Below are 21955 nucleotides of genomic sequence, written 5' to 3'. Positions count from 1 at the left end.
CACAAAGGCAAAAAAAAAAAAAAAAGGTGTCTTTTATATTTTATTAAGTGAGTTTTGGGTAATTTTCTCAAGAAATAAAGTCAAATTATTCACACACAAAAAAGAAAATAAATAAGAACAGAGAATACAGTTGTTTTCGATTATGTTGTTTGCCACAATAAGTAAAGGGGTGATACCTTCGGCCATTGGCTACAATTGCCTTAAGTTGTTCTTAGTGAATGAGCTTAAATTTTTTGGACTATCACTTGCTTTGTGATTGTTTTGTGACATGGATTACATATATTTTTACTGATTCAGATACTTTAACATGTAGTGATAGTACGAGAAGATCTAAAGGCTTCCTAGGTTGTGTTAATGTACACACAACTTCAATCACCTTTAGTGTGATATAGCTAGAATGCAACCAAGGAAGTTAGGGTCTCCCTTGCACTCTTCATTTGTGCCCTAGATTTCATCGATGTTAGGTTCATAGACTTGTTCTTCCAAACCTTCGTTGTCATCCTCTTTTTCTTGTCCCTTAAGGCCCAGAGAATTTTGTTTATGAGGTTCATTTTAGTCACTCCCTTTCCTCAGTCATCTTTGCCAAGTGACGTACTATTGTGGTTGATTTTGGTCTGAGGTGAAACTTCTGATGGTTTATTAATTGACTGGTGGAAATTACATAAGGTGTTTTACTTTGAGGTGCTTTTTAGATTGAGGTTAAGTGATTAGTTCATGTTTTTGATCTGGGGTGTATGGTTGGTAACCTCATCTTCTCATCCTCAGATTATATTGCATCTCATCATGTATTCATCAAATTGTGATAAATAGTTAGAACCTTTTTTTTCTTAAAAAGCATACCTATTCCCTTGTCTATGATTATTCAATTGATCAAGAAGATCACCCTGATAAGATTCGGGTAGGTACTTTCGTTGACCTTTTCCCTCATTTCTATCCAATTGGTTATAGCAAATTGGTTAGGATTTCAGTTCTATCTCATGAAAGTTTAGCTCTACTGTTAAAAATTCCATTTATAGCAAATTTGACCTTATTGTCATCAGATAAGTTCTAGTGGTTTACTACTTAAAGAAGTAGTGTATTCAACATAACCAATCAATGAAGGTTTAATATCTAAGCGATAGTCAAAAGTAGTGCTCAACATATCAATCTCTCATTGGGGCCCCTGAATTCATTCCTATTGATTTCGATTCTTATGATTGGTCACACAATTCTTTATTGTCAGAACAAAATCACTTGACACTCCTGTAGGTTACTTTCTGGAAACATAGTTCTCCCTGATTTTCAACTGTTTGTATTCAACTTTCAATGGAGAATGATTATCGAAAAATTCTGTCCACTCTTAAAGCATATCAAGCAGGACATTTCCTGACTGACATAACTAATTCTTGCAATTTATTGTTGCCTTGTTGTTATGTACTGGGATGTTTACATAAAGGGCCCGCAACTTGTCACACTAGCTAGTAGGAAGAGTTTTCGCAATGGAGCTAAAAATTGTGCTCATAAGAAGAATTTGTGTGTAAGTGAAAGAAATTGAGGGATTAGTCATAACAAGTTCCCTATAGGAACTGTGATAATAGGACTTGAAATTTTCCTATACAAATAAGCCCATTTGAAGTTGCCATGGCATCTTGATGTATTTGCATCATACTATATGGACTGCTATGTCGTCCTTTATCTTCTATGATTTTCTCAGCGAGGTGTTTTTCAGATGAAGTCCAATGTCCAATTCATTGTAAGCGATGGGAGCATACATCCATAGATTATAGAGCTTAAAAGCTACAACATTCCAAACAAGATAACCAAAGAAAGATTAGTAACATATTAATACCAAAGTAGCACTACTGTTTTCATCTCATCTTTCCTAATGTATACTAGCAAGGATTCCCTTTACCTTAATCTGCTGCTGTAAAAACTTCACATATTGGCCAGCTTCCTCAAGTATTGTGCTAATATCAACCTGTAATACCAAAGAACTATATGTCAGAATTTCAATTACCCCTCAGACTTTCAGAACAATTTCTAGATAGAGAAAAGTGCTCACCTTTGTTCCATTAGGGACAAGGTTCTGCAGGACTCTCAACCTTTCATTTATTTTCTCTCTTCTTTTCTGCAAGATACAAAGGTAGGATCAATTATTCATGTCACATTCATGAGCAGGAAAATTTCAATAAAATTGGTCAATGTGCAAGCATTTGAGGGGACTTACCCTTGCATAGACACTCTGGGGATCAATGGCTGAACCCTTCCAGGCTCTTGTTTTGCCATTCAATTTTAGAGTTACATCCCCTTTTGTGGTCAAACTTGAGGTCACTCCTACATTCAGCTCCCAAGAAGAATTGGACTCTCCTCTGTACTTGAACTTCGCCCAATAAGGCCAGCATTACCGTCTTCTTCGTTGTTGTCAATTATAGCAAGCTTATGATTCTTCTTTGATTCTTGAATTTGTATGCTCTTTTGGACCTGCATTATTAAATTAGGATTTCATTAGGAATAGGAGAAAACTTGTTTTATCTTGCATAATAGTAACACTTCGCTAAGGAGTTTGTAACAATAGCATACTCACATCTTCTAAACTTCGAGCTCTTTTCTTAGAGTTCTCAGATGGGTTGTTGCATTTGTCTTCTGGGATTGAATCAGGCATTGATATCTCAGATCCCCTTCTAAGCTTTGATTCTTTGACAGCAACAAAAGGTTCGGCTGAGTATCCAGCAGACTCTTTCGGAATTTCGTCACTCATTTCTTGGTTTAAGCAGTCATTTCCTTCAATGAGAAATGAGCTGTTGTTTTTCATGTCAGCCATACAAATATCAATGGGCATGGAGCTATTCTTGGATGCTAAAATTGGATGAGAATCACTCATGTAGGTCTTTTTGGCTCAAAATACCGCCACCAAAGTTTGAAGAAATACAATTAGCCATATCTGAATAATAGTATGAAAATTCCGTAAGTCCCTGCCATGTTCATAGATGAATCATGGCAAGGCCAAAATGCAAATGGCAGGTTATTGAGCACTTGAGCCATAAAATGAGCCTCCTCAGGAGTATACATTCCACTGAGAGAGCTCCATTGTCCTTCAGAAATGGCTCCCAAATGCTCCATATTTTCTGTGAGGAAGCTTATTAGAAAAAAAAGTCTTTTTTTGAAGTGTTTGAGTGTTAGCACAAGCTCTATGATGGTAAAGAAGGGCATGAAGATTGAACTATTTATACCAAAAGAGTATTAACAAAGGGTTGACATTTTGATAAGAAAAATGGCCAAATTCATTATAAGAAATATGCACAAGTCATTGATAGGGCCAATGACAACTAAAGCAGATCAGAATAATGCTGATTTCAAAATATGGCCTTTGGTGCCTTTCTTACTCTACCTTAAAGCTTAAACTAAAAAGAAAAAAGAATTATAAAAAGAATATTTAAGAGTCAAAAGAATATTATTGAAATAATTATGTAGAAGAATAATTCTAAAGACACTCAATTTCACAACTTGCAGTCTTGTGTGATTGTAAATGATGGACACTTTCTGCTCATATGGATCTATCACTTTTTGTTAACCATTCATAATTGATTGAGTCAGTAAGTTGTGAAATTAAATGTGGGAATGGTTGTATCCGTAGTACATAGAATGGTTGGCATAAAAAATAAAAAAAAAATACCAACTTTAACCAACTTTTATTAAACTCCATAAAGTGAAGTAATTGTTCATCCAGGGACAATTTGTCCCAAAGTAGTGTCTATGCATCAAGGCAATACATTTAATTGACAAAATAAGAAGTACAACAAAGAATTTTAGGAGAAATAGAACAGAGAAATGAAGAGATTACTGTAATTACAAATATAATTGTTTGATTTAAAGGAGAGTTGAGTAAAGAAGATTAATTTTGAGAAAACTTACCACCCATATCATTTTAACCATATACATGTGAACTTTTCTTTTGTAATCCACTCAGTCTTTGGACTATTCAGTGTCGATGCGCTCAGCACTTCTTTCCTTGGGGAAATTATAAATGGATTGGCACTACAATAAATGTGAACTTTGCTTGATGATATCTGTAGTTCTCTTATTCTTTCATTTCGCTTAACATGCTTTCACAAGATGTGGTTTTTTTGTAAAGTTATCTATTCCATGTATGTTTCATCACATTATGCACATTTATGTATGCATCAAGAGAGCTTCGTTAACCCAGGGGTAGCACAGTTGGTTGGGGACCACAAAGTCATTAGTATGAGTCCCTCCTTTTCCCCTTTTCCCCTTCCCTTGGGACCAAAACTTTATTAAAAAAAATTTTAATTAAAAAAAGCTTTACGTTCCCACCATTTTGTATTTTTTTAAATATCTTTACCTTTTCAAAAGTTGTTTTCTGTCTAAAGCTGCATGTTAGTCGTTATGATACTTTCACAGTTAATATGCAAGTCCTATGTTTTTTGCAAGCCTTGGCTGTATTGGAAATTATGAATGTTTATAATTGCAAGTCCTGGCTGTATTGTTATTTGTTAATGCCTGCCTGTGATCAATGGTTTATTAACATGATTGCATGCGTGTTAGATATGCAGCAACTGCCAAATATGGATCCTGGACCCACGGTCAATACACAATTGACGCTTCAGGCGGCGAGATTCACTAATCTCTCTCTTTGAAACTCACCAGTCACCACCACCAAATAATCAAAACCTGATCACCACCATCACCTTAAACCCACTACCCACTTCCACCAACAACCAATCACAAATCACAATATGTATAAAACTCTCCGATGACCACCATGGGAGGAAAAAAAAAAACTTAAAACACGTCTGAAGAAAGAGGCAAGGGTTGATCTCAGTAAGAAAAGAAAGAGGCAATGGGTTTGGCTTTATGGATTTGGCTGGTGATGGGTTCAGCTTTGTGGGTTTGGCTGCTGATTTTGTTTAATGTGATTGGTGAGGTTTTCCGGTGATTGGGTTTGCTGGGATCGATGGGTTTGGCTGGTGATTGGGTATGTTGTGATTAGTGGGTTTCGCCTGTGATTGGGTTTGGTAGATTTTGTGGTTAAAGATGGTGCTTGGTGGATTTAGCCGGTGATTTTATTTGTTGTAATCGGTGGTGATTGGCGGAGCTGTTGTTGAAGGTGGGTCTTTGATTGTTGTTGCTATGGAGGTGCGTTGAGAGAGACAAAAAGAACACAGGCGAGAGAGATAAAGAAGACAGAGAAGAGAGAAAGAGAGATGAAGTTAAATAATAATATAAAAATTTAGCATATATGTCCATGTACTGTCTCAAACATAGAAGCGCACTGTAGCATATCTCAAAAATTTGGCACATTCAGCACACCTCATGATACTCTGTTTTCTGTTTTTGGTGTTTTAGTGTGCCAAATGCCAAATATTTGACATTTGGCACATTTAACATTCCTGATACGAATGCTCTAAAAGTGTAAATATCACCAGAACATACTGTCAAACTCATAAACAAATAACCTAAATAAGAAAATATCGGCACAATATAAACTTATCCCAAATACATCCATAGATTACCAGAATCCTGTCAGAACCTAATACACACAAAAATTCACAAAACCCTCCATGGATATCCAACAAACCCAGTGAATCCAACAACTTTGTCAGTCATGGCCATCCTCTCTGTTTATGAAGAAGATCAGACGAATCAACAACCTTCTTCTTCTAAGAAAGAGATCATTCTTTGCTGAGAAAGAAGCCGAGGCCAAAAAGTCAGAGGAGGAGGAGAAGCAGCAAAAAGAGAACAAAACTGTTTCTAACAAAGACAACGGCCTAGATATGGAGAATTATTCATGGGATCAATCCCTTGAAGAAGTCACTGTAAATGTGCCAGTTCCACAAGGCACTAAAATCAGCTTTCTTTTGTGTGACATAAAGACGAACTCTTTGAAGGTTGGGCTCAAGGGTCAGCCTCCAATCATCGATGGACAGCTATTCAAGCCTGTGAAAGTTGACGATTGTATTTGGAGTTTGGAGGATAAGAAGATGATCACTATTCTTATTTGCAAGAGAGATCAGAGCGAGTGGTGAAAATCTTTGTTGAAGGGTTATCCAGAGATTGGCACACAAAAAACTGAACCAGAGCCAAGCAAGTTGCCTGACTTGGGATTCCGAGACCCGTTCTGCAGTGGAGAAGACGATGTTTGATCAGACGCAGAAACAGAAGGGACTTCCAACAAGCGATGAGATTAAACAAGGACAGCTGATGAAACAACTCATGGCTCAGAATCCCAACATGAAATTCCCCCCAGGAGCTCAGTTCATGTGAGATTAGGAAGACAACGAAAAGATTTGATCTTTTTAGTTCGTAGTAGATGTTTATGGCTATATGTAGTTCTAATTTTTGTTGCTTTCGTTTAGGATTAAGGATTTGTTTACAAGTTTAACCATTGTGATCGTGTGCTATTCAATATCAATTGTGGGCTTTTCAGATTTATCAAACTTCAATTTTTGGTTGGATTTATTATAATCTGTAATCTTTTTAGCTCGTAGATTAAGGATTTGTTTACAGATTTAAGCTTCAGATCATATGCTATACAGTATCAATTGGGGGGTTTTTCCAAATTTATGAAAGTTCAATTTTTGGTTGGATTTTTTTCTTTTTTGGGTACTACCATTAAACATAGAACAAAAGGCAAATACATCAGGTTCAGCAGCAATGCTGGATGGCCAACTTAGTGGTTGGATTTATAATCGGTAAGAGCAACCACATCAGCTCGTATAAAAGATTCAGTTTATTTTACACAAAAAACCTATTTTTAAGATTTTACACATTCACTTTTACAAAACACCCACATCAATTCATCTATCCTACCACCTCTATTAATTAAATAATCAATTTCCTCACTTTTTTATTATTTCTCTCAACTGCCAGACTATATACGAGCGCGCTCTCTCCTTCTCTTCATTTTTGATTCATTTCTCTTTCGCTCTCTCTCTCTCTCTCTCTCTCAGATCAACTCTCCCTCTCGATCAACTCTCCGATCCGCCCCGATCCACGAGCTTCGAGCTCCGATTTACTCTCCCACGCTCCGATCCACTCCGATACGCTCCAATCCACGCTCCGATCTACTCTCCCTAGCTCCGATCCACTAGCTCCGAGCTCCAATCCAGTCAAGTGCCGATCTGTGTTTGTGTATCTATGTTTTTTTTTTTTTTGAGCAAGTGTATCTGTGTTGATTTTCTGTGTGGATGTGTTTGTATGTGGGTGTGTTTGTGTGCAATTGAGGAAAAAGAAGAGGATGAGGAGTTGAGTTTTAGCTAGGTTTGTTAAGCACGGAAAAGAGAGAGAAAAAAGGAGCGAATGGAAATAATAAAATAATGGGATAAACGAGCCACAATAACTGTGTTAATATACACGGTTACTGTAGCTCGGGGATGGATTTACAAAATTTTAGACATTTTTAAACTCACTGATGTGGGTGTTTTTTTTGCTCAAAATGTGTAAAATTGGTAGTTATGTTTATTTTAGAAACTTTTACATCAACTGGTGTGGATGCTCTAATCTGATATATATGAGAACAAGTTTTATATTAGCTATTAGTAACATTGTAATTTTTTGGCTAAATTTAAGCCTGGTTATATGCACTGACCATCCAGTTTGCATTGTATACTGATTTAATTCTTTATGTACTGTGTGCGTACATTGAATTTTGAGGGAATAGACTATAGAGTGTAATTATATAAACAGAGCTTGCATAAATTTATAGAGGGGTGATAATTAGAAATTATTTGTAATTGTAAAATTGTGTATGAAAATGAATAACTCAACGTATACAATAATAATTAGTAATATTTATAAAAAATAGTAAATATCATGCCCTAATGTAAAAGAAAAAACATTTAAGGCTCCACGCAAAGATTGATATTATTAATTTTTGTTGAAGTATATAAATATGGTAAAGCTTAGATATTGTTTTTTAGGTTCTCTTCTTAAAATTCAGTCATGTAGCTTTTTTCTCATAAGATAGAAGTGTATTTTTAGTTAAGTACAACCATATGGCTGAATCTTAAGAGATAAACTCAAGGAGCAGTACATAAACTTTACCCTTTATATATATATATATATATATATATATATATATATATATATATATATATATATATATATATATAAGTACAACATGAAATCCGCATCTCTTTTAAAAACACCAAGACTATTAATTAAATTACTAAACTCTTGATAATTAGAACTTAGTACATCATCATCAATTTCCACAGGAGATTTTGTCTATTTAATAAAGTTTTTGTCTCTCTCTAATGTGAGGATTAAAATGATGTGTTCTATTGGTTGAACAAGACAATGTCTTTTTCGTGTGTACCATTGTTATATTTCTTGTGCAAAACTCAGTGGATCCATGATGGGGGTTTTAATTGTTATGGTAATCAAAATGTAATGTTTAAATTGACACAATCAAATTAATATATAGAGTCCCTAAATTTAGCCCATGGCCAGTTTTAATTAGTTCATAAAGTTTAAAGTGATCGTTTTGGTGATCTCTTGGTCCCTTACAAGTCTAAAGCAATCATGATGTGCCAATTTTTCAAAAATATCTCATGTTAGAATATATAGATACATAGACTAATACTAGTTGCACACATTATTCACACTACCCATTATAACTTAAAACGTGACTTCCAAGTCACTGTTTCAAACTAAAAAAAAAAAGTCCTTTTTTAGTTTTAATGGGTAGTGTGTTTGCACACAAAATGTGTGAAACAAATGTTTCCTTTATAAATAACTAATAATATTATGATCTATTAATGTTTTGCAATGAGTCAATGACCATGGGGGCCATGACAAAATCATGGGAAAGACTTTATTAATTTCGAGAAAAAATATTCCACATGTTAAAAACAAAAAGAGGTGCTACGTCCACAACATTTTTTCAACATTTTTACAACAAATCATAGGTGGTTAGTTGTTATTGGTTCAAATTTGAACCTAACACTAAGATTACTTGTTTGCCCCAACAATAACAACCAGTAACATCCTGCCACTTAGGATTTGTTGTAAAAATATTGTAGACATATCATTTCTCTAAATATATATATATATATATATATATATATATATATATATATATATATATTTATGAATTAATTAAGTTAGTAATTTACTTAACTACGACCAAAACGGAAAGAAATCAAAATTTTTGTTGTGATCTTAACTATCTAACTAACTAACTATCAGTGGCAAATCTATAAATAACATGATTAAACTGTAGTACAGAATCGTATAAATAGGAGTCATCGTCTTGTGGAATGGAAGCGCTATAGAATTCAGAAAGAGAAAGAGAAAGAAAAAAAGCAAGCTTTTCAAAGAGAAAGAAAACGTTTTGGGGAAAATGGGCCATTAGCCATAATTGCTCAAGAATATAGTTAGTAGGTACTGTTTCGAAAGTTAATATAATACCAACATCTCGAGTCTAAGAGAGTCAATTTTGGAGGCCAAAATCGAGTCTCAAAGACTCGATTTCCATGGTCTATCACGTCTGACGTGGCATTTTAAATCCACGTGGTGTCTACTTGAAAATCGAGTCTTAGAGACTCGATTTACAAACCAAAAAAATTTCAAGTCTCTCCCAAAAAAAAAAATTAAGAAATCCCAGAAACTTGGTTCTCACACCTGGGTCGCGACCTAGGTCGTGACCTGGGTCTCACGACCTGGGTTGCGCGCCTGGGTCTCGCGGCCTGGGTCACGCTGCTGGGTCAACGGCGATGGGCCTGTGGTGGATGAGCTTGTGCAGGAAGCAGATGAACAAATGCACAGAGGAAATGAAACTCAGAAAAAAGAAGGAGAAGAAAAATAAGAAAAAACAAAGTGAAAGATATAAATCGAGTGTCAGATACTCGATTTCCAGGTGGAGTCCACGTGGAAAAAATGTCACATCAGACTTGATCCGACCATGAAAATCAAGTCTTTGAGACTCGATTTATAGGCCCAAAATCGAGTCTCTTAGACTCGAGATGTTAGTAAAAAATATAGTTTATCAACAGTACATACTAATTATAATGTTTAAAAATTAATGTTAAATTCCCATTTTGGCCAAAGGTTTTTACTTTATACGGTTCATAATGGCGCTGATTCCACAACATATACATCGAAATCTCTGCAAAAGGAATTCCGAGATCAGAGTGTTTGCTGCTAATGAGGTTTTTCCTTCCGGCCACAACCTAAATTCATTCATTCTTCTGTTTTTGATCTTTTTGCCGCCTTTTTCACTATTTCTTCTATCTCTGTTTGGTTACTGAGAAAATAATATACAGAAATAATAGAAAAGAAAAACATATATGACAATTAAGAAAGAAAAAGAAAGGAATAAGTATATATGTGTGTGCCAATGTGCATGCGTGGGTATTATTAATGTGACTCACTCAACTCAAGCAGTATCTTTTTTTTCGTTTCTTTTCGTTTTGTTTGTGTAATACTATTTTCTCAAACACCAAACGCAAATAGAGCATGCATGTTCTTTTTCGCTTCTTTTCTTGTTAGCTATTATTTCTCAGTTTCTGAGGGGTGTTCCGCATTTCTATTTGGATGTGGTGTTTTACGCCCTTCAAGAAAAAAGAAACTTTCTTTTTTCTTTTTCCCAATCTGGGTATATAATATTAGCTATTTATCATGATAATTATATGCATGAAATATTTTTGCAGATAAAAAATATCGTGGAAAAGGTATAGAAGAAGATTTTTGAGAAAGAGAAAGTTATTAAAGATATAATCAACTTGTTGGTGACAAAATTCGTTGCCTCGACAGAGGAAAACCATATAAAGGTGATGATGAATTCATCATTTATCTTTGTATCTATCTACGTTTTATGTTTATTTATTAAAGTTAGTTCCTTGTATCAGGGAGGACTAATGGGACTTGCTGCTGTTGTGGGCGGGCTGGCTACAGATACAAATCTTGAGGTTCACAATTAATGTCACTCAAAACTATCTTGTTCTTGGTGTACCCTACTACCATGATTCATCCTGTTAAGAACTAAACTTGTCATATTGATAGTTTTTGCATAATTAAATGTTTAATTATTTGCTATAAACTAGGGTTCTTTATTACCATAATTATGGATTATATTGAACTAATTGGGAATTTATATCTTAATGTTCAATTATTAATTAATAGGAACTTTCCAGGACTCGAATATTTTGTATTGCAACTCCCCTCCCCCTGTGCTTTTGAACTCTTTTCTATCAAACCTCTTTGGCCTTGGTCATACCATGATATGTCCTGACTTGGATGTAGTTGCTACTTTTGTTTAGTTGTTGAAGGCCAAAATGGGCAATTAGCCACAGTTGCTGAAGAATATAGTTAGTAGGCATTGGTGCGAAAGTAAATATAATTCTAACATCTCGAGTGTAAGAGAGTCGATTTTGGGGGTCAAAATCGAGTCTCAAAGACTCGATTTTCAAGGTCTATCGTGGCATTTTATCCACGTGGTGACCACCTGGAAATCGAGTCTTAGAGACTCGATTTACAAACCACCCAAAAAAAAATCCCAGAAATCTCTGGATCGCGCCGCCTAGGTCGCAATCTGGGTCGCGCCGCCTAGGTCGCGATCTGGGTCACGACCCAGGCGCACAGGTCGCGACCTGGGTCGCTCGGCCTAGGTCGCAACCCTTGCGCGACCTGGGTCGCGACCTGGGTCGCTCGGCCTGGGTCGTGACCCCTGCGCGACCTGGGTCACGACCCAAGTGCGCAGGTCGCGACCTGGGTCGCGGCCTGGGTCGCGCCCAAGCGCGCAAGGGGTGGCACCGCCTGGGTAGCGCTGCCTGGGTCGCGCTGCTGGTCGGCGGCAATGGTGGTGGCTGACCTTGTGCCGGAAGACAGATGCAATGAGGGAATGAAACTCAGAAAAAAAGAGAAGGAAAATAAGATAAAACAAGTGAAAGTTGTAAATCGAGTGTCAGATACTCGATTTTCAGGTAGAGTCTACGTGAAAAAAATGCCACATCAGACTTGATCTGACCATGAAAATCGAGTCTTTGAGACTCGATTTATAACCTAAAATCGACTCTCTTAGACTCGAGATGTTAGTAAAAAATATAGTTTAAAAACAATACCTACTAATTATAATGTTTAAAAATTAATGCTAATGGGCCATTTTGGCCGTTGTTGAATGAATTCCCTTTTTACCAAAAAAATAAAAATAAAACCCAATTCAAATGTTCAAAATTAATCTGAATGATAAAAAGGAAACTTAGAATAGCAAATGGATGTCATAGCCTATTGCAATTTGCTGACTGTGTTTTTAGTCCCACCTGTCAATCTATACAACAACAACCAAAAATTCGATCTCATGTAAAGACTGGAAGATTCAACCATATTCAGACCAATGTCACCCCACCATGCAGATATTAAGGTAACAGATAAATGAGCATACCATTTAAGAGAACTGATGACGTATCCAAATTGCAAATGGAGAATTCCTCAAATAGTTTAGTGCACATATTTAAAGACATGCACACACTAAATACATGTAGATTTTTACACATGCATACACATGGATAACCCTCACATTATAATACCCAGATCCAGATTTTATGATAAAATGTTTTTAATATAAGTGGAACATCTCCCCTCTACTCATTCTCCAAATTTTTCCAATTGGAAGGGATTATAAAAAGGGATGTACATGCTATAAGCCTATAACACACAATAATTTTAGAACTAGTAAGTTTACTTTAAACATGGCACGCTAGATGAATTCCCTTTTAAAAATTTCACCATAGTTTGTTTGTGAAATTTCCCAATAAAGCATGGCTTATGTTGATTCAAGGAGATGCAAAAACGTATGCGGAGCTAAGTATGATACGAAATCCATATCCTAGTTGGTGGTTAAGGCAACTATTGATGGTATTAGGAACACGGTGATCAAGTGCAAAGCATCCTCCTTCAATTGGGTTCCTAGAGAGATGAATAAGGCTGCCCATGAACTAACTAGGTGGGCAATATGCTCAAAACTTGAAATATATATATGCTTTAATTTGAGTTTGTAGGGAATTTGTTGATACTAAAATTATATTACCATTCCAAATAGAATAGTTTTGATTCGCTCCAGACTATTAACAAATTTGCAGTCCCCTATCATATCTAGAATTCCTCAACAAGACAAAGAATTTGAGTAATGTTGATAATACCTACCTGTCCTGAATTAGGAACTATAACTGTTAAGTGACAAAGGCCATAAAAATAAAAGCTCCATCATGCTAGGAAAACTCTCTGCATATCTTAGTAACAAAAAAGTCAAAAAATTTAAATGAACATGTATATCAGTACATGAATAAATATATAGGTACATATTGGTTCTTTTAGTTTTGATTCACTACATTACCAAGTTCATTCACTCACTATTTAAATTTTTGACTTTTTGTTAACGTTACCCAAGTTCATGTAATGTCCATGTCCACTGGGGTTTTAGTTTTGATTCTTCTGACGGCAAAAGTCAGCAAGTTTAACCGTGAGTGAATCTTTAGTCATAAAAGTGAACTAATAATTTAAAATTTGAGAACTAAAGGGATTTGTGTACAATTAGGCAATCACTCAAAAAATCAGGGAGAGCTTGACATTGCATCATGAATGTTGTCCTAAGGATTGAGGTTACTCAAATACATGTGTCCAGTAAAACCTGACAGTAATTGTCAAAATGTAAGTATAAATGGAGGCTATATGAGCAGAAGGGACAAGATTCATGTTAAGGTATTAGATGGATTGGTTTGATATATGGTGGAAATTGTTGTGGTTGTTTAGAGGGAATCTGATCTCGAGAATTGCTGTTGGGGTAGAGTAAGAAAATTAAGATGTTATAGTAAGAAATTAGAATGTCATGTAGCAGAGAGCGATTTGCAAGATAGGTAGATTATTAACATGAACTTTTGGGCTAAATAGCAGGAAACAAACCTTTATATGACTGGCATTTGTCATGGGAAAATCATTGATCCCCAAAGGACACATAAAGGACTACAAAAAAGCACAGAACTCTATATCAGATGAATTCCAATGTCATACCTATTAGACAAAAGAAAAGTAGTTTCGTTAGATGTTTTTAATTCCTGCTCTTTTGTTTGGGTTAAAGAACTTTCATCAATGCATGATAAATCCAAAAAACTTTGTTCTGTATTGTAGCATGGTCTCAGCCTATAGATGAGTTCTTATCCTATGCTTTTATGCTACAGGAGTTTTTCCCATAACAGGACTGGATGGATGATGGTGTCTCTACTCTCTAAATTCAGACTAGGAGCTCTTTTACGGCAGGACTGAACAGAGCATATATATAGAGGATGCTGAAATTGAAGGAAAAATATTGAACCTTAGCCATAAAGACCATAATTTATCTTTAGATTAAACCTCTGCCAAGGCTGATGTTGCTCAATTATTCTTGATACTATTGTATTATCTTCCGGTAGTAGTACTTTTATTTAGATTTGCAGATGCTCTTTAAAATTATCTAATCTCTGCTTTCTTACGAAAACACCAAAAGTTTCAGAATTTTAGTTGGATATTCTAATTAAAGCGGTTGTTTGCTTTTCTCCCCTGAACTTGTTTGTTTGGTTTTATATATATTTATTTATTTATTGGCCCCTCAATTATCAATATAGGATCTTTTTTTATTTTGGCTCAATTCATCACACGTGTTTTGCGCGTGCAATTAGGCTCTTTTTTATTTTTCTTTTATTTTGGATAACATAAGAATTGATAAAAGTTTGAAATCTAAAATTTAGGAACTTTTTGCCATAGAAATAATGTACAAAACGGAGCACCGTTTAAGGAAGAAGACTAGAATGACGATGAAGAAGTTGGCTTCATAGAAGTTGCCTCTTCTGGTTGTCCTACTCCAACCTGTGTACTTCCTAATAACTATAGCAGTTCACTAATGTGAAAATTTTAATATTTCTATTTTTCTAATCATTTTCATGTCTTTCTCTTGATGATTTTTTTTGAGAAACTTGTCCGCGGTCGGTCTAGGTCGGTTTTGGCCTCAACCCACTTAGGTCGAGTGGAAGGAGAAACGACCCGCAATCGACTACCGAGCACCACAAGTCGAGTTGGATTGGGCTCAGGAAAGCCATTAGTCAGTTCAGGCGGGTCCGATGAGGAGGGAAGGTGGCCGAATTTGAGTAGATCTGGGCTAGATCCAACCAAATATCACCAAATTTAAGCAAATCTGAGCGAGGAAGAGCGTAAATCTTGGCCGGATTTGAGCATATCTAAGTAAAGGAAGGCCAAACATGGCCAAATCGGAGCTAAGAAGCGCCAGATCGTCACTGGATCTAGGTAATTTTCTGCCTTCTTTGAGTGTTTGTTGGGTGGGTCAAGTGGCTTAGGTTTTTAAGGACGAAACCCACCACTTGACCTGCCAGAGTCGGTTTTCAAAGGTTGAGACCCATCACCAATCACCGCAGGTTTCAGATCCAACTATGATGGGTCGGTTCCGATCGAGTTGGTCGGTTTTGTCAAGTCTTCGATTTGCATGGACGACCCTAATCATCATCTTTATCATTGTTGTCATCATTATCATCAATTGTTTATGTTAATTAGAAATTTTCCTTAACAAAAATGATGATTACTAGAAAAAAAAATAATAAAATAATTGACAAGGTAACTTTAACAATATAATTAAGTCCTTTTTTTAGAATTTACACTAAAACAACAATTTTTAAAATAGCTTATCCAAACACTTACAATGGCTTTAAAATTAGAAAATGCACTTTTTCACATTTTTACCAAATGCTTATTTGTGGTTTTTAAAATTGTATTTTCAAAACATTGTTTCTCAAAACGCACCTTTTAAACAACCTATCCAAACAGACCCTATATCTTTTTAGCATTTGTAAAAATTAAAATTAAAATCTTATCGACATTGTAGGATTTGAAAAAAAAATTGTAAACAAGTTTTCTTATCCTGTACATCTTTCAAAGTATGCAGGATGTCCCTGAAATCAAAGAAACCAATAATGCTTCACCTAGTGCAAAGCAAAGCCATCCTCATTCAACATCATACAGAGAGGCCTAGTGCAACTTAAAAAATAATGTAATGCTACAGGACTACTTGTAAAATTGATAGGTTCTAAAGATTTAAGAATTAAATATTTAGAATCATTATTATTTTTGTTGGCAAACGTATATCAAAACATATTTAGTCTAGGTGTTTAGACAATGCTTAAATAAGGGTGTTTTAAGTGTGTGAAGTCCAGCTGTTTGCTCTTTAATTAATTGTTTTTTAAATAAAGTTTAGTTACAAACTAGATTGTAGTATAAAGTTACAACTTTATTCAATATCTTTTTATTAAAGATGAATTTTGACAAACCTACTATTGGATTACATCTTCTTCTTATATCCTCCGTGCTTGCAAAATTTCCAGAAAATTAAAAATCAATAGCTGTATCATTAATAAATTATTTAAATTGTATGTTTTTTTATATAGTATAAAATTAAGAATAAAATATAAGTTTATAGTTATAGATCATATAATAAGTAATATATGATTAACACAAAATTTGACGTATGTATTAAGAGCGAAAAAAATACGCAATTTAATAGTTAGATTTTCAAAACATACAGTAATATTTATTTTATTAAGTCAAATTATAGTCTAAAAATACAACTAATTTTGTAGCTAAACTCTACCATTATTTTTTTTTTTACTAAGAGGCGTATAGTTCTTTTATGCCACTAAAACAAAGAGTAAGTTCTGAAACACCATTTTTTTTCCCCAATTTGTAGAGCTGATATTGTGAAATATGGAGAATCATTTATAGTGGTGTTAGTGATTAACACATGTGCGGGTCATTATCCACATAATTGAAAGATAAAATGATAAGACTTATAATTTTCTTTAGTCCTTTTTCCTCCACTTATTTATTATTAAATGGTTTTCTCCTTTGGCTCTTGCAAATTACAATAACCTCCAATTGATAGGTCGGGGTTAGCTTTGCTAGTAAAGCTCCAGATCAGAGATCACACAAGTAGACAATTTTATGTTTTTGCATAAGAAAATAAACAATTCTAATCAAATTATCATTGGAAAAACATATAAAACCATGCACAATAAAGACCAATTTAACCATTTCAACGAAGAAAATCAGCACTTTCATATTTGGAGTTCATATAAAAACCCATTATTTAAAATGAGGCAGAATCAAGAAGCGAGGAGGAATTAAGCTCCCCTGCAATCTAATATACAATATAGCAAATGACACAATACAAAAGGGCAAATCTACTCTTAACGTAAAGCAAACGGAAGGATCAAATACTGAAACACAATTTCTTTCCTCTCACAGGGAAAGCCAATGACAATGTTTTCCTAAATGCAGGTGGGTGTAGCTGGGAACTCATGGCTTCCACAGGAGGGTGGTTTCTGCAATCATGGAAGTGACCACATATGGATCCATGTTAGAAGCAGGCCTCCTGTCCTCAAAGTAGCCTTTTCCAGCTTTTTCTGTGTCTCGACCAACTCGGATTGATGCTCCACGGTTTGCAACACCCTGTCCAAAAGTCAAATGTAAGCAAACTGAACCAGTATCTTTCATATTATGAGAGCAAGTTACAATATCGTGACCCGAAAATGCACTCTAATCATTTCATCAAACTGAAGCTACTGGGTGCAGGCATGTGCAGCGTGGAACAAACTACTCGTCCTGCTCAATTATCACTCCTAGAACCATTCCAAACAACAGGTAATATTTAATAAATATGCAAAAACCTATGCAGCAATATGGGAACAATTCATCCTCATCAATTATAATATCTTTACCCATAAGAAAGTGTTAATGTCAGCTGTTTCATGTCGGCCAGTGAGACGGCGCTCGTTCCCTTCACCATATGCAGCAATGTGCTCTTTGTGCCTCTTCCCAAGCTTTTCAATTGCCTTCTTGATGACCTCATAGCCTCCGTCATTTCTCATGGACTTGGTACTGGAAAAATACCAAAAATAGACATGAGAGAGAGGGGAAAACATGACAACTTCTAGACCAATTAAAAGAGGCAATTCTACCACAATTACAGATGTTGTAAATGAAATATGTACCTGTAGTTTGTGTGAGCACCAGCTCCATTCCAATCACCCTATTGGACAAGGGGGATTAAAGTCAGACATTTAAAAAGTCACAAGCTCGATGATTGAACGGAAAAATAAAGGCCAGGGAATTAGAGGGAAGGAGCTTAATCAAAAATTGATGGGGAAAAATTCTGACCTGAATTGGCTTGGGATCAAAGGAGACCACAACCCCAGCAATCTCTGTAATCCTCTGTTAATACAAAATAAAATTTGAATATTAGGGAAACACATACTATTTAGTAATAGTGGTAGTTGAACTAGTATTGTGTTAATTTGAGTATATAAAATTACCTCCAAAATGTAGCGAGCAGCCCACAACTCATCTCCAGCAGATATACCAACAGAAGGGCCAACTTGGAATTCCCACTATATAATATTAACAGTTCAAACATTGAAATATGAAGTAAGGTATATAGAAAAATTAAAAGAAGATAATGGGGAATTTGTTATTGTACCTGGCCAGGCATCACTTCTCCATTGATGCCACTGATGTTAATGCCTGCATATAAACAAGCCTTGTAATGGGCATCGACTATATCACGGCCCCAGGCTTTGTCAGCACCAATACCACAATAGTATGGTCCCTGTTCAGTAACAAAAAAACCTTCAAATCACACAGCTGCTACAGGTTAAATATTAGCAAACTCATTATTAATGAATGGGAAGAAAGGACCAAATCTTTTTGCAATGAAACCACAAAATCATATTTAAAACTTTAATTATTAAACATCAAAATAAATAGTAGGACTACCACCAGGGACACCATGTAAAAGTTCCTTTTTTTATATAAAAATGAAATTTTATTCATATAGTGCTAAAAACCAGCACAACCTAAGTTCACAGGAAGTGTACTTGAGTTGCAACAAGAAATCATCAAAAGTTAGTCCAGAATATAGGAGGAAGCCAAGAGCTGCTTAATTATATAAGTTACAAGACGCAAGCAATGCATATAGATATAGAAGTAATAGGAAGATAAATAGACTCTAAAGGAATGTAGAACTCAATGAAAAATATGTGTGTTTGTGTGAAAGAGAGAGCAAGAGTGTGCGAAACTAAGGAAAGGGGTATTGCTATAAGGATACTTGTTGCACAGTGTGTACACACTGCCCGAAATAAAGTCACTCAAACTTGAAAACTTGACTTAAAAATCACAATTTCAGTTATTTCAGGCATTGCGTGCAATAAACACTGCCCTTTTTATAAAATTTCAATACCTGAGGGCCGGGATAACCACCAGTAGGCCACCCAAGAGGCCATTTGACATCTTTCTGCAACAAGGTGTACTCTTGCTCGATACCGTACCTGTTCATCATTGCAAGTAAACCCGCATAGTCCAAAAAACATTAAACATGGTACTTACTCAAAAGAATATAATAAGTGTGAGATGAGATGGAAGTTACCAGGTTTCTTCAGCAACAACAGCAGGATTGCTGAATATCTTTTCAGCACTATATCTTTTGTTTGTTGGAATTGGCTCTCCGGCAGGAGTGTAAGTATCGCAGATAACCTAAGTCAATTAGCATTGACAATACAAGTAAATTAGTAAAACACTTTACCATAAGCCACATTAAATAAATAAATATATGTATGTGTAAGTGCTTAGTAGATAAAAAGAACTCACTAGGATATTGTCGCCTCTCCTAAATGGATCCTTGAAAATTGCTTGGGGACTGTTTCAATAAATCAACAATACACAAAATATGAGGATGTCTAAACATGTATAAAAATGACTATCACCAACATAAAACTTACAAGTGGCAAAAAGAAAAGGAAATGTAGTATAAAATAGTAAGCTTACTATAAGATCACTTCACTATCTTGACCAGGAGCTTGACCTGTACTAGAACCATCATAATTCCACTTTGGGAGCTTTGAAGGATCACTTACGGGTCCCGGCAGGGTCTTTGTTTACCCAAAAGTACAGTTGAAAATTTTAATAAACCTAATAATAACAAAAACAACAATGGTTTTCTATTATTTATTCAAAAGGAGAAGGATTATTACCCTTGCTTTGCTTCTGAGGTCCATTCCAGATCCACCAATCCTGTACAAAAAATTATAGACAATAAAATAAAATTATTCAAAAGCACTGTTCAATCAGGAATAAACAGAGGCAAAGAATGACAAAATTAAGTGTACGGAAATTAACCATCAAAGTTCAATAAAATATAAAACTCCCCCCCCCCCCCCCCCCAAAAAAATCCCCCATAATGGTACAACACAACAATAATGGTACAATATCACTTTAACATGGACCACCCATTACATCACTTTTATTGTATAACAATCACAATCTACCACCTCTGTGAAATTTGTTGTGACATTAAAACTTACTGGAACTCATAAGCTCATGTGTGTTAAAATCCTAGATTGAGTAAAATCCTAGATTGATAACAAAGAGGGAAAACTAACAGGGCATAGCCATCAAAGCCAACCCTTGATAATTCCATTAAAATAAAATACAAGCTCCATACAAACAACAAAGAGGACGAAATAAATAATTGAACTTCACAAAATGAGAATAAGATATTAATAATCTATTTCGATTCTTATAAAGTTAGGAGGACATCAAAAAATACAAAAATAATTGGTTATAAAAAAAAATAAAAACAAAAACAACAATAATTGGCCTCATACAAAAATATGGCCATCTTCTCTTTCCCCTTTCAACTACATGGCTTAATTAAAGTCAGCTTTCCGTTATCCTGCAACTCATAAACATCATATAACATGTGAACACTCCAACATATCATCTTCTATTGCTTCCCTCATATGGTCTTACAAAAGAAAAGGAGAGAACCAAAACAAAAAGGAAAAGAAAAATTAAATCTTTTTCATAAGTACAAAAGCAAAATTAAATCTTACATACCAGTAGTTGATACGAAAACTAAAAGCACAAAACATAAAAATAGAGAACTTTAAAAGAGCCTTAAAGTTAAAGCACAAGGATCTAACAGAAACTGATCAAAAGAATAATCAAGAAATCACGATCCACCTGTGAGAAGCAGAAATAACCAAAGATCATATCTTTTTTCCTCTTCCACCGTTTCCTCAGTAACCATACAGACCAAAACAGAGAGGGGAAAAAAAAGCACAAAACAGAGATCTCAAAGCTACAAGTATTATATCACAAAAACAAAGAAAACCCACTACCAAGCTCACCAAAATAAGCAAACCCATTAACATAAGCACATAAACAAGTACAAATACGTGTAGAGAAGAAGAGAAGGAGGGGTATGAACAGAGTAAACGAAGAAAAAAAAAAGTCAAAAGAGGGTCTCACCATATGTACTCAGCGATGATTTTCTTAGTGCAGTCTGAGAGGTTAAGGTTGATGAGATCTGAGAGCAAAGCCATTGCAAAGAGAAAACACGAACAGAGAAGAGAGAGTGTTTTGGTTTGGTTTCTTCTCTTAAGATTGAATCAAAACAGAGTCGTGAACAGAGAAGATGGGGGTTGGTGACTTTTTATAGTGGTGTAGTACTATTGAGAGTGGAGTCTCCGTTGGATATATAAGTATTATAAACGACTTTTTTTAATAATAATATATTGCCTTTGAAAAATTTTACCAGTAAAAAAAATTTTTTTTTTTTTTTGAAAAATTTTACTAGTAAAAAATTTTATCCCTTATCAAAAAAAAAATTTCCTTTTCTTGTTTAAAAAAATATTAATTAAATTATATTATAATACTAAGATATTCATATTACTGTAGATAATAATTTAAAATTTTAATTTTTACGAAATTTTCGTAACTTGTTGTTGTGGCTTTATATTTTTTTTTTTAATTGATATGTACATCATTGAAATTGTATCTATTTTTCTTTTCAAAAAAATTGTATCTATTTTTATATAAAAAATAACAAATTAAAAATATTGTGCCCTTAACATTTGGGAAATATAAA

The 21955-nt window shown here is 34.9% G+C and overlaps 1 protein-coding gene and 2 pseudogenes across 1 annotated transcript; 1 reads left to right on the top strand and 2 right to left on the bottom strand.

The window, feature by feature from the left end:
* Window positions 1-1678: 1678 nt before the first annotated feature.
* On the bottom strand, window positions 1679-3053 carry LOC142629608 (uncharacterized; annotated as a pseudogene).
* A 2256-nt stretch (window positions 3054-5309) lies between these two features.
* LOC142621853 (protein BOBBER 1-like) lies at window positions 5310-6456 on the top strand (annotated as a pseudogene).
* Window positions 6457-17055: 10599 nt separating this feature from the next.
* LOC142620403 (glutamine synthetase cytosolic isozyme 2) lies at window positions 17056-21563 on the bottom strand. Its single transcript, XM_075793778.1, has 12 exons — window positions 21337-21563; window positions 20058-20097; window positions 19852-19955; window positions 19675-19723; window positions 19454-19560; window positions 19268-19355; window positions 18509-18637; window positions 18345-18419; window positions 18190-18243; window positions 18024-18061; window positions 17751-17910; window positions 17056-17481 (listed from the first exon to the last, which is right to left on the bottom strand). Exons 1-12 carry the CDS (start codon window positions 21408-21410, stop codon window positions 17329-17331), a joined length of 1071 nt encoding a protein of 356 aa, XP_075649893.1. The 5' UTR covers window positions 21411-21563; the 3' UTR covers window positions 17056-17328.
* Window positions 21564-21955: the final 392 nt, after the last annotated feature.

The sequence above is a fragment of the Castanea sativa genome, chromosome 1 (assembly GCF_040712315.1).
Source record: "Castanea sativa cultivar Marrone di Chiusa Pesio chromosome 1, ASM4071231v1".
Classification (NCBI taxonomy): Eukaryota; Viridiplantae; Streptophyta; class Magnoliopsida; order Fagales; family Fagaceae; genus Castanea; species Castanea sativa.
This window is presented reverse-complemented; position numbering and strand designations above follow the sequence as displayed.

Bases quoted from the DNA above. Each gene is read 5' to 3' on its own strand.
- LOC142620403 (XM_075793778.1), bottom strand. From the start codon at position 21,410: ATGGCTTTGCTCTCAGATCTCATCAACCTTAACCTCTCAGACTGCACT. The intron at 19,561-19,674 runs GTGAGTTCTTTT...TAATTGACTTAG, and splicing joins GGAGAGGCGACAATATCCTA to GTTATCTGCGATACTTACAC. The intron at 17,911-18,023 runs GTACATATTTCA...GTATTTTTCCAG, and splicing joins GGTGCTCACACAAACTACAG to TACCAAGTCCATGAGAAATG.